The sequence below is a fragment of the Pseudophryne corroboree genome, chromosome 1 (genome assembly GCF_028390025.1).
Source record: "Pseudophryne corroboree isolate aPseCor3 chromosome 1, aPseCor3.hap2, whole genome shotgun sequence".
Lineage (NCBI taxonomy): Eukaryota > Metazoa > Chordata > Amphibia > Anura > Myobatrachidae > Pseudophryne > Pseudophryne corroboree.
In genome coordinates this window covers 1,075,561,269-1,075,575,274 of record NC_086444.1, presented here as the reverse complement: position 1 = coordinate 1,075,575,274, position 14,006 = coordinate 1,075,561,269, and the positions used below count along the sequence as shown (strand labels likewise).

General features: G+C 42.4%; 1 protein-coding gene across 2 annotated transcripts in view; it reads right to left on the bottom strand.

Annotated features, from left to right (window-relative positions):
- Nucleotides 1-634: 634 nt before the first annotated feature.
- KCTD8 (potassium channel tetramerization domain containing 8) overlaps nucleotides 635-14,006 on the bottom strand; it is a 250,895-nt gene continuing 237,523 nt past the window's right edge. The window contains exons 2-3 of one of the 2 annotated variants that reach the window (XM_063950645.1): nucleotides 1,818-1,889; nucleotides 635-1,225 (exon numbers count right to left, since the gene is read on the bottom strand). In XM_063950645.1, the coding sequence (XP_063806715.1) occupies nucleotides 1,203-1,225; nucleotides 1,818-1,889 (95 nt within the window). In that variant the 3' untranslated portion in view covers nucleotides 635-1,202. The other variant, XM_063950636.1, reaches the window with a different exon arrangement.

Genomic DNA, 14,006 nt, shown 5'->3' with positions numbered 1-14,006 from the left:
AGTGCTACACCACAATTGTTTTTCTTTTTTTGTGTGTGTTCAAATTTCCATTCAGGATCCTGATGTTTACACAAGGTAATACAAAATGGTTTTAAAACATAGACTGTTAATGTGGTTCTTGTTTCTTTTCTTTCTTTTTTTTATAATATGACACATATGATTTAGAAGGCAGATTCACCAAGTTATTTAATAGCTTTATTCAATCAAGCTTGTAATTGGAGCTATTTTAAAGGTGATTGGATTTTCCCAATAATGTAGCTATCCAAGCCTTGTCCTCTGATAGCAGACACATACTGAAATCTTTTTTTGCACAAAAAAGGAAATTACCTTAGCTGTAACTATTAGAAATAGTATCCTCTAGCTAACAAGAATACACAAATGTTTAAACAAAACACAAATATCACGAACAGCAGAAATGATAAATTAATAAGCATTGCTGTATTATTATTGAACATATTTTTAGAATAACGTCATGAAATTATGTTTTGATGTTTACATCTATTTTATATATGTATCATTTGTAATAGACTTGACAAACAATTATATATTTTTACTGATAGCAGTACTATATTTTAGCAAGCTATTATTCTTAAATAATCTAACATTTATTTTGAATATTTAAAAAATACCATATAGATTGGCACTGCTTATTATGCTTTGATTATAATTAATTTAATATCAAACTACCCAGAAAAACAACAATTTTATAGTTACAGTATAAACTTATTACTGTCTATTTCACACAGTATTTGTAGTCTTGGCGATCACTACTTTATGTACAAATATTAAAGTGAAAGGTTAGTTTACAATAGTACCACGCAATTGACAATTAAAAAATCAGATTTAAATCAATTCCCAATTTAAAGATTTTATGGAAATGATTATTAAAAGCTCCAGTACTATAAAAACTAATGCCTAATGACTAAAAATGAAATAATAATTACCAAAGCAAACATCCAACATGATCTTATATTTGTGTTCATTTCTAAGGCAGTAATCATGCAAGTTGAATATTTTATTGTATCTGCCTCAATGTTATTCCAGATATTTTCATTGGTCTCAACTTTTGAAGTTCATACTGTAAATATTGATTTATTTTCATAAAAGTCTTCACAAAATTGTATATTAGATACAGAAGTGAATGGATATCTGAAGAAATTCTAGCAGAAGTAGTTCTCTTGAAGACATGCATTTATTTTCCTTTATGTTTTGCTTCCCAGAAAATCTATGTGGAAAGATTGACAGTTTCAGTATTTGAACTTACATCATTTTAAAATGTCATATTGACAAAACAAGGACTCATAAAATTCCTATGCAAAGATGGACAGAGTTGTATTTATAACTATACAGTATAGAGTATTTTGTGAGGATAAAGGAGTTTGGTAGACGTACACAGAAAGCACACACAATTCACAACTAAAGCAACTATTTCTATAAATCATATTTTTCTAATAATTCCATCTGCCATGGGTGTTTTTTCTCGGGGAAAAAATCTGGGATTTTAATTTTTTTAAATTCCTGTATACATTTTTTCATTTCCTCTTCAACACTTGGCTTCTCGTAGACTTTCCTTTTAGAAAGGTTGTTATCCCTAGACTTACTAACGAGTGTTTCAAAAAGTTCACTGTTCCTACGCTTATCTGGTGGTGGAACCCACTGGATATGGCTCTTCTTTGAGGTACGATCCAAAGTTAGGGTGTTGGGTTGATGAGCACTTGATAAGCACATGGATGTGTTTTCTTGTGGGGTGCTAGCTTCAGATTGGCTGTCACAGCTAGAAGTAGACAATTCATTACATGACGTTCTACTTCCACTACCTTTGTCTAAGATGTTTTCTTGCTTTATTTCTTCACAGTCTTGTTTTGGAGATACTAGTTTATGTGGGGATCCTGAGGGGACAAGAGAAAAAAGAAAAATATATGTAAAGAAATATATCTTTATATAATACATTAATGACATTAATAAACTAGTCATAAATAACCAAAAACAGCATTTCCTGAATATAGATTACATCAAATACTAAAAACAAAAAAGAAAAGGACACAATAGACATTGTGCTGAATATGAAAAATATAACACAATTAAATAACAAATCGAATAATAAATGTCCCAAAAATAAGGCAGTCAATCAAGACACATATGTATAATAATAATAAAATGAAATAACTAATCGAATAATAAAAGTTCTAGTGATAAGGTAGTCAATCAAGACATATGTATAAAATAACAATAATAAAATTAAATAACTAATTGAATAACAAATGTCCCAATGATAAGGCAGTCAATCAAGACACATGAAATAATATACAGTGTATCCATTTATTACCTTCTATTATGCATTAAAATCATGTATATGAAATAATATGGAAGCTATTTTTTTTTTTTTTTGGAGGGGGTTTCAGTCAAACACTACATAGATTTCTGGATTCCCATTTAGTTACTGGATCCACACGTACTCCTTTCCTGGTACAGTAGATTTTGAAACAACAGGTGGCAATAAGAAATTACGAGTGTCGGGGCAAAAATATGGTTAAAGATAAACATGCTCCATAGTGAGAAAAGCCAAATACTTCTGCACTGCTAGTTGGAAAAAACTCACATTTTGTGTTATGTGATTGTTAAAATGAGCTGATCAGAGGGGCCAGAAAGCAAACTATGGGGAAGATGTACTAAGCCTTGAACAGTTAGCCTTGGAGTGTGATAAACTGGAGAGAGAAAAAGTTCAAGCCAATCAGCTCGTAATTGCCATGTTACAGGCTATGCTTGAAAAAATAGGATTTTAATACCTACCGGTAAATCCTTTTCTCTTAGTCCATAGAGGATGCTGGGGATGCTTCAAGAACCATGGGGTATAGACAGGATCCGCAGGAGACATGGGCACTTTAAGACTTTAAAAGGGGTGTGAACTGGCTCCTCCCTCTATGCCCCTCCTCCAGACTCCAGTTATAGGAACTGTGCCCAGGGAGACTGACATTTCAAGGAAAATAATTTATTTAATTTTTAAAACTAAGGTGAGATACATACCAGCTCACACCTCAACCACGCCGTACAACATGTCATTCAACAACAACACATGCAACGGCATGAATAACATCAGCCACAGACTGACTGAACTCAACACAACATGTGTGTAACCATAACCAATAACTGCAGATACAGCCCGCACTGGGACGGGCGCCCAGCATCCTCTACGGACTAAGAGAAAAGGATTTACCGGTAGGTATTAAAATCCTATTTTCTCATATGTCCTAGAGGATACTGGGGATGCTTCAAGAACCATGGGGTTTATACCAAAGCTCTTGAACGGGCGGGAGAGTGCGGATGACTCTGCATCACCGATTGACCAAACAAGAGGTCCTCATCAGCCAGGGTATCAAACTTGTAAAACTTTGCAAAGGTGTTTGATCCCGACCAAGTAGCAGCTCGGCAAAGCTGTAATGCCGAGACTCCTCGGGCAGCCGCCCAGGATGAGCCCACCTTTCTGGTAGAATGGGCCTTCACTGATTTCGGTAACGGCAATCCTGCCATAGAATGAGCTTGCTGAATCGTATTACAGATCCAGCGTGCAATAGTCTGCTTGGAAGCAGCAGCCCCAATCTTGTTGGGAGCCCACAGGACAAACAGAGCCTCTGTTTTCCTAATTGGAGCCATTCTGGCGACATTGATTTTCAAAGCTCTGACTACATCGAGAGACTTCGATTCCGCCAAGGCGTCAGCAGCCACTGGCACCACAATAGGCTGGTTTACGTGAAACGATGAAACCACTTTTGACAGAAATTGCTGACAAGTTCTCAACTCCGCTCTATCAGCATGGAAGATTAAATAGGGGCTTTTGTGAGACAAAGCCGCCAATTCAGATACCCGCCTTGTGGATGCCAACGCCAACACCATGACTACTTTCTAAGTAAGGAATTTTAACTCAACCTTATGCAAAGGTTCAAACCAATGAGATTGCAGGAACTGCAGCACCACATTAAGATCCCATGGTGCCACTGGGGGCACAAAGGGAGGTTGGATGTGCAGCACGCCTTTCACAAAGGTCTGAACTTCTGGAAGGGAGGCCAATTCTTTCTGAAAAAAGATTGATAAGGCCGAAATTTGCACTTTAATGTAACCTAACTTTAGGCCCGCATCCACACCTGCTTGCAAACGCCCCAGCTGAAAATCCTCCGTAGGAGCCTTCTTGGATTCACACCAAGACACATATTTCCTCCAAATACGGTGGTAATGCTTTGCCGTTACTTCTTTTCTAGCCTGAAGAAGTGTGGGAATGACTTCACTGGGAATACCCTTTCGGGTTAGGATTTGGCGTCCAACCACCATGCCGTCAAATGCAGCCGCGGTAAGTCTTGATACACGCACGGTCCTTGTTGTAACAGGTCCTCCCATAGAGGAAGAGGCCAGGGATCTTCTATGAGCAACTCCTGAAGATCTGGATACCAGGCCCTCTTTGGCCAGTCTGGAACAATGAGTATCGCCTGAACCCTTGCTCTTCTTATAATCTTTATCACCTTTGGAATGAGTGGAAGTGGAGGGAACACATAGACCGACGGAAACACCCACGGTGTCACTAGGGCGTCCACCGCTATTGCTTGAGGGTCCCTCGACCTGGAACAATATCTCTGAAGTTTCTTGTTGAGGCGGGACGCCATCATGTCTATTTGAGGAATTCCCCAACGACTTGTCACTTCTGCAAACACCTCTTGATGAAGACCCCACACTCCTGGATGGAGATCGTGTCGTCTGAGGAAGTCTGCTTCCCAGTTGTCCACTCCTGGAATGAAGACTGCTGATAGAGCGCTTGCATGTCTCTCCGCCCAACGAAGAACTTTTGTGGCCTCGGCCATTGCCGCTCTGCTCTTTGTTCCGTCCTGGCAGTTTATGTACGCCACTGCTGTTATGTTGTCTGACTGAATCAAGACGGGCAGACCGCGAAGATGTTCCGCTTGCAGAATGCCTTTGTAAATGGCCCTTAATTCCAGAATGTTTATGTGCAGATAAGCTTCCTGGCTTGACCATTTTTCCTGAAAGTTTCTCCATGTGTGACTGCTCCCCAGCCTCGGAGACTTGCATCTGTGGTCACCAGGATCCAATCCTGAATCCCGAACCTGCGTCCCTCCAGAAGGTGAGAACTGTGCAGCCACCACAGGAGGGAGATCCTGGTCCTGGAAGATAGGATTATTTTCTGGTGCATGTCCAGGTGAGACCCGGACCACTTGTCCAACAGGTCCCACTGAAACACCCTGGCATGGAACCTGCCATACTGAATGGCCTCGTAGGCCGCCACCATCTTCCCCAGCACCTGAGTGCATTGAAGAATCGACACTCTTGCCGGTTTCAGAATCAGTTTTGCCATGTTATGTATTTCCAGAGCCTTTTCCACTGGAAGAAAAACTCTCTGCAATTCTGTATCCAGAATCATACCCAGGAACGACAGCCGCATCGTCGGAACCAACTGTGATTTTGGCAAGTTTAGGAGCCAACCATGTTGTTGCAGAATCGTCAGTGAGAGCGCAACGTTTTTCAGCAATTGCTCCTTGGATCTCGCCTTTATGAGGAGATCGTCCAAGTACGGGATAATTGTGATTCCCTGCTTGCGCAGGAGAACCATCATTTCCGCCATAATCTTGGTGAAAATCCTCGGGGCCATGGACAGATCAAACGGCAACGTCTGAAATTGGTAATGACAATCCTGAACAGCAAACCTCAGGTATGCCTGATGTAGAGGATATATGGGGACGTGTAAGTAGGCATCCTTTATGTCGACCAACACCATAAAATCCCCCTCCTCCAGACTGGAGATCACTGCTCGGAGAGATTCCATCTTGAATTTGAATTTTTTTAGAAAGAAATTGAGGGATTTTAGGTTCAGAATCGGTCTGACTGAGCCATCCGGTTTCCGGACCACGAACAGACTCGAATAAAAGCCCTCCCCCTGTTGTGACGGGGTTACCGTGACAATGACTTGATTTTGACACAGCTTTAGTACTGCAGCGCATACTACCTCCCTTTCTGGAAGAGAAGCTGGCAAGGCCGATTTGAAAAATCGGTGAGGGGGCACGTCTTGAAACTCTAATTTGTACCCTTGGGTTACTATTTCTAAAATCCAAGGATCCAGGTCCGAATGAACCCAGACCTGACTGAAGAGTTTGAGACGAGCCCCCACTAGTGCGGACTCCCGCAGAGGAGCCCCAGCGTCATGCGGTGGATTTGGTAGAAGCCGGAGAGGACTTCTGCTCTTGGGAACTTGCCACAGCCTGTGACCTTTTTCCCCTTCCTCTTCCTCTTGCAGCAAGGAAGGAGGACCCTCGTCCTTTTTTGTATTTATTGGGCCGAAAGGACTGCATCTGATAGTGTAGTGTTTTCTTTTGTTGTGTAGGAACATAAGGTAAAAAAGATGACTTACCCGCGGTAGCCGTAGATACCAGGTCAGTGAGGCCGTCACCAAACAATACACTACCGTTAAATGGTAGAGACTCCATAGTCTTCTTAGAGTCAGCATCAGCATTCCATAGATGAATCCACAATGCCCTCCTAGCCGAGACTGCCATGGCATTGGCCCTTGATCCCAAAAGGCCAATATCCCTTGCAGCTTCTTTTAAATATGCTGCAGCGTCCCTGATATGACCCAGAGTCAAAAGCACGTTATCCCTGTCCAGGGTATCTATCTCAGATGACAAGTTATCTGCCCACTTTTCAATAGTGCTACTCACCCATGCCGAAGCAACGACAGGCCTGAGTAGCAAACCTGTAGTGACATAAATGGATTTTAGTGTATTTTCCTGCTTACGATCCGCAGGATCCTTTAGGGCTGCCGTGTCAGGAGACGGAAGCGCCACCTTTTTGGACAGACGCGATAGAGCTTTGTCCACCGTGGGGGTTGACTCCCACTTTTCCCTGTCCCCAGAGGGGAACGGATATGCCACTGGAATTCTTTTGGGAACCTGTACCTTCAGGATTTTCCAAAGCCTTTTCAAAAAGAGCATTCAGTTCATGAGAGGGAGGAAACGTTACCTCAGGTTTCTTTCCTTTAAACATAATGACCCTTGTATCAGGAACAGCAGGGTCCTCCGTGATATGTAACACGTCTTTCAATGCCACAATCATGTACTGAATGCTCTTAGCCAGTTTAGGATACAATCTGGTATCACTATAGTTGACACTGGAATCAAAGTCCGTGTCGGTATCTGTATCTGCTATCTGGGTAAATGCACGTTTCTGTGACCCCGAAGGGGTCTGAGCTTGTGAAAATGCATCCTCCATGGATTTCCTCCATGTCTGGTTCTTAGACTCAGATTTATCTAATCTCTTAGTCAAGCGAACCACATTTGCATTCAAAACACTCAACATATTCACCCAATCAGCCATCGGCGGTGCCGACACGGTCCCTCCCACAGCGTTTTCTGTCCCCACTCCAGCCTCCTCCTGGGAAGAGCACTCAGCCTCAGACATGTCGACACATGCGTACCGACACCCACAACCACACCGGGGTTACTGCAGCTTCTGCGAAGAGAAAATGCCACTGGTCAGAGCTGTGAGGGCTAAGCCATGCCCCTTAATGGCGCACTTCAGTCCCGCTTAATTTTACATATTTATACTGGCGGGGGTCTGTATGTAGTGCCCAGGCACTATATACACTTGTGCCAGACGCTATTGAGGATTTATGCTGCCCAGGGCGCCCCCCCTGCAGTGCCGTTTTGAATGTGGGAGCATGGCGCACAGCGCGGTACCTCAAAGCCGTCTTCTGCCATCACTGAAGTCTTCTATCTTCTTCTACTCAACCGGCTTCTGACTTCTGGCTCTGCAAGGGGGTTGACGGCGCGGCTCCGGGAACGAGCATCTAGGCGTACCTAGTGATCAGACCCTCTGGAGCTAATGGTGTCCAGTAGCCTAAGAAGCAGCGCCCTGAAACTCAAAGATGTAGGTCTGCTTCTCCCCCCTCAGTCCCATGATGCAGGGAGTCTGTTGTTAGCAGGTCTCCCTGAAAATAATAAACCTAACAAAAGTCTTTTTTCTGAGAAACTCTGGAGAGCTCCTCAGTGTGCATCCAGTTTCACTGGGCACAGAATCTAACTGGAGTCTGGAGGAGGGGCATAGAGCGAGGAGCCAGTTCACACCCCTTTTAAAGTCTTAAAGTGCCCATGTCTCCTGCGGAACCCGTCTATACCCCATGGTTCTTGAAGCATCCCCAGCATCCTCTAGGACGTATGAGAAATATCAGTTGGGAGCTGGTTGGATTGTACTTTATCTCTCTCCACTTTATCACTCTCCAAAGCTTAGTACATTTGAACCTTTTTGTCTCAATATGTCTACTGGGACTTCAGGCTGTGCTTTCTCAGGAAGGTACAGTATGTTTCTCTGTACATTTTAATGAATATATTAAAACCCTCTGAACACACAACAGAGGCATACATAATGAAGACAGTCCTGATGTACCCTCACACAGATGATTCGCATAAGATATAAATTATGCTAAATCGAGTAGTATTAAAAGAGTAATCAAAAAAATTCAAACTAAATGAGTATGTGACCCTGAAGTGATAACAGGTATTGGTGACAATTTTACTCTTTCTACCATATTCATTTTTCACAGCAAATTTTGGCACAGCCTGACTGCACAGTGGTGTTTCCAAAGAGTGGAAATATGACATTCTCTGTAAAATATAGTAGCATGTAGGTATACTGTATGCACTAAAGTAATCATTGCTGGCCTGCACTATTTATGGCTCATAAAAGAGCCCTAGACAAGCTAACACCATACTTTACAGGCTGTAAAGCCCGTAGCATAATGTTGCAGGAGAGATTTATGTTGAGAACCTTCGCTGCACCACTTCACCCAAGGCGGACATTGATTAAATGAACACTCAGCTGCCATTTTATTCAAAGTTGGATTTTTACTTTTTTTCTGTTACAGTATGTACAAAGAAGGCAATAAAGAAATGTATCACATATTTTAATACTGTAAACATATATTAATAATAATTCTATTTTTTTTATTTTTTTTATTAAACTGTACGTTGCAAGTTTATGCAACACATCAGTTAGAAATGCTATTTTCCCATTAATGGCTCATTAGCAATGTACCTCAAGAGACATTGCAACTTTTATGCTTTGCATTCAAAATATGGATACAGATTTCTTCATTTCTCCAGATAATTCAGATCGCTTTACACGGATTTGTTTTAAGGGATTAGAAGCCATTGAACAGTTTTTAATCCCTTAAAGGCAAGACTAACATTCTTATTGGGTTATGTAGTTGTTGTAATTCAAACATAAAATCAAATAATCACACTATTCTCATAAAAAATTAAATACTAAAAATGACATGAAGAAATTAAAAATGATGAATATTTAATAGTAAAAGTTCTAAGACAAAGAGGGATGCAGTATAGTGGGGGATATTAAGAGAATAAAGAATACTCAGAGAGCACACTTGAATGTTCATTTGCTGTACATAACAGTTAGTTGAAATATACTGAAAACTTTAATTAGCACCAGAATAGAATACGCCATAGTGGTATGAAGTTCCCCCAACATAATTATTCAGATAAGCTTTTGCTTTACCATTCCATTAAATGCCATTCTGCATTTCATTTATACATTTACATTTTGTAGAATTTATAGTTAGTTTAAAGAACAGAGGCAACAGCGTTTAGTTCATGGACCTGTGTGGTGTAGAGGAATAAGGCAGGGCCGCAACTAGGGAGGGGTTTGGGTGGCTACGGGGGCGTGTGCCCAAGGCACTGGATTTCTGGGGGCGCAAAGATGGGTACTTTTACATGTATCTGCAGTGGGAAGACCTGCAGCTGTGTGATACGCACTGGAGACACACTGCAGACATCCAGCCACTTCTCCCATCACCCCACCACCTTGTCTCCTCTTCATCCGACAGAGTTGAGTGCACAGCACCTAGGACTACTGTGGCTGAGTGACCTCATTATCTAATGATACAGCTAACCCAGATGTTATATTTCCCAGGAAGCACTGCAGGGCCATGCCAGTTGATGGTGTGTGTTCCTCCACAGAAGGCACCATAATATTAGGGAGCATACTGCATTGCACACTGCCAGGACTGACTGCTCCTTTCTCATGCACTGGCTGCACTGGGGGTTCCCTGCATGTAGCACCGTAGTATCAGGGAGCATACTGCATCGCACACTGCCTGCAGCTTGCAACTGGCACAGCACTAGCCTTGGCACTCCTGGACAAATAAGGTGATTGGGAGATTAAGGAGTAAGTATCCCCAGCTGTAACTTCTTTCCTACACTGCACACCCTCTATCACCCAGGCAGCCATATACCCTGTGGATGGCACTCTTTTAGCAAACATTGCTCCCCGGTCAACTGTGTCTATGGATGTAAGGAGGTGACAATGGCAGTGATATAACAGTGAAGTGGGTATAGGATGGCATCCCACAGAAAGCCAAAAAGGGACCAAACAGCAGACTATGGGGTCAATTCTATTCAGCGACAGTTGAATAGCACCGGGAATTAGCTCCTGACGCTATTCAATTCAGCTCCAGTTAAGTCGGCGATGGCCCGTTCTTGTGACTAAACAGGTTGAATTGTCGGGAGAACGGGCATTCTCCGACTTAACTCCCCGGCGCGAGGCTGATTCCCGACAGAATCAGCCTTGCGCCGGCCGCGCGGCAGCGCTTTTGTCGTGTTTTTTCTTCTCTCATCCCCCGGGGATGAGAGAAGAATTCCCGACAATTGAGGGTCACTCGTCGCTGTATTGAATAGCGCCGGGAGTATTCAACTGTCAGTGAATTGAATCAACCCCTATGAGAGTCAGATTAAAGGTAAGGGGCAAAGCGGGCAAACAGGATTACCTGGTTGGTGCAGAGCCTTTTACATGGCGCCAGCCTCCTGTGACACCACAATGCTATAATGCTGCTGTTTTGAGATTTATTGCATGAATCCATCCATCACTGCAGTATCTGATTCCTATGGTGTCAGTCACCTCTGTATTAGGGTTACATGCCTAAGTTTAGCCTCTGGTCCTGTTAGTGTTGTGTGTACCTTGAAACATGCGGCATGGAACATAGGGCCTAATTCAGACCTGATCGTAGCCGTGCAAAATGTTACACGGCTACAATCAGATACTAAGACATCGTGGGGACTCCCAGCACAGGGCCAGTCCACCCGGCATGTCTGGCCCTGCCCCCCCCCCCCCCCCACCCGCACAAGTACAAAAACATTCCACAGTGGCGATGCTTTTGTACTTTAAGAGTAGCTCCCTACCAGTGCAGCTCCTGCGCCCTGGCTGGGAGCTACTTGTCGCTGTGAGGGTTGCAACGGGCCACCGCGGCCCGCCCCTTGCATGGTCCGGGCACGCCTGCATTGCCCGGACCATGCCCCCTAAACAGCATCCAAACACCGCCGGCCCACCCCCTCTCATCCAGCGACCACCTCTGCTTGTCAATCAGGCAGAGGCGATCGCAGGGCTGAGACCGATCAGGTCTGAATTAGGACCCTAGTTTTAGACTTTATTGTTTTTAATAGATGTTTGTCTATTGCTTTTAATAGATGTTTGCAATTAATAAATTGATCCCTTTTACTATGGCAGTTTCATCCCTCAATAATCACAATTCTATCTCGACCGCTATTTATGAGTTACCTACATCATCTGCTTACCCTAAATGCCCAGTTTGGTCACTATCCCTACTAGACAAATATTGGTAGTGGGGGCACCAAATTGCTGCTTTGCCCCGGGTGACAAAAATCCTAGTTTCGGCCCTGAATAAGAACATACTGTATAAGGCAAATTCCATCACAGAATGTTGCAGCAAAATCCGAAACGAGTCAAATTTTGCATTGAACAATTTTGAAAAATTCACTCATCTCTATAGGCATTGCTTCAGTGCACAAGTAAAATGGTGTTTTTTAAAGTTAAGTTTAATGAATTAATACAATATTTTTCAATCCTTTTATTTAAAATAGGTTACTAGATTACACAAACTAAATTGAGTTTAAATATCTAAACTGTATCACTATGAATAAAGGAATACTAACAAAAAACTCACTACAATGTGCTAAACTTAATAACTGAATATTGTGACTTATCTTGGGTGACAAAAAGGACATCATTCAATGTATCACGCTGTGACCAGAAAGTTTTATAGCGTGAAAGAAGGAGAGTAGCCAAAGTACCACAGAGGAACATCATACCAATAAACTGACAAAATGTATATGTATATTTTGGGTGTGGGTCATTGGATCAACCAGTATTAGGTCAACAGTCAATAGGTTGACCTCATATTGTTGACATACAACTGGTCACCAGAGTCAATAGGTCATCAGGGTCAATAGGTCGACATATAGAAGGTAGACACTTAAAAAGTTCAACATGTACAAAAAGTCAGCACAGACAAGAGGTTGACTTGTAAATGGTCGACACAAGTTTTTTTTTTTTTTTGGGTGTAATTTTCAACATTAAACCATATGTAAACCCAATTAATGTAACGCTTCACTCTCCACACTTCGGGCAAGGTGCCTTGCTCTGCTTCCACTGCGCTCAGCATAGGTAGTGCATGTGGATGGTAAAATCTGAAAAAGTTAAAAAAAAAAACCCAGTGTCAACCATTGCCATGTCGACTGATTGACCATGTTGACCTTTTGTACCTGTCGACCTAAAGCATGTTGACCATATGGGTTCGACCTATTGACCGTCAATTTAATTCTAGTCAACCTCTCAACCATATATTTTTCTAAATACACTGAATGACGTATGTGAATATATTAAATGCTCTGCATGATTATGATACTGGTAGTATAAATGTAATTATTTCAATCTTTTATGTTTATTGCTTCTAGTGCACTTATTGCCTGCACACATGCATCCAGTACGTGGAATGAACCACTAATTCGTGAAAATACAGTGAATCACTTCAAAGAGTCAGAGAGTTTGTTATATCAGCTAATACTATTAAATACTAGTGCAAGAAGGAGCCACTGTGCTATCGCGGGAAAGCATAGTAGCTATTTTTTTTAAACATAGTCCAGATCTAGTTATCATTTTATAGCTGCTAAAAACTAAGGCCATATTATCTATTATCATATGCAAATCTATAACCCCTAGTGATGTGCACCTGAAATTTTTCGGGTTTTGTGTTTTGGTTTTGGGTTCGGTTCCGTGGCCGTGTTTTGGGTTCAAACGCGTTTTGGCAAAACCTCACCGAATTTTTTTTGTCGGATTCGGGTGTGTTTTGGATTCGGGTGTTTTTTACAAAAAAACCTAAAAAACAGCTTAAATCATAGAATTTGGGGGTCATTTTGATCCCATAGTATTATTAACCTCAATAACCATAATTTCCACTCATTTTCAGTCTATTCTGAACACCTCACACCTCACAATATTATTTTTAGTCCTAAAATTTGCACCGAGGTCGCTGGATGGCTAAGCTAAGCGACACAAGTGACCGACACAAACACCTGGCCCATCTAGGAGTGGCACTGCAGTGTCAGGCAGGATGGCACTTCAAAAAAATAGTCCCCAAACAGCACATGATGCAAAGAAAAAAAGAGGCGCACCAAGGTCGCTGTGTGACAAAGCTAAGCGACACAAGTGGCCGACACAAACACCTGGCCCATCTAGGAGTGGCACTGCAGTGTCAGACAGGATGGCACTTAAAAAAATAGTCCCCAAACAGCACATGATGCAAAGAAAAAAAGAGCTGCACCAAAGTCGTTGTGTGACTAAGCTAAGCGACCCAAGTGGCCGACACAAACACCTGGCCCATCTAGGAGTGGCACTGCAGTGTCACGCAGGATGGGCCTTCCAAAAAATACTCCCCAAACAGCACATGACGCAAAGAAAAAAAGAGGCGCAATGAGGTAGCTGTGTGACGACTAAGCTAAGCGACCCTAGTGGCCGACACAAACACCTGGCCCATCTAGGAGTGGCACTGCAGTGTCACGCAGGATGGCCCTTCCAAAAAATACTCCCCAAACAGCACATGACGCAAAGAAAAAAAGAGGCGCAATGAGGTAGCTGTGTGACGACTA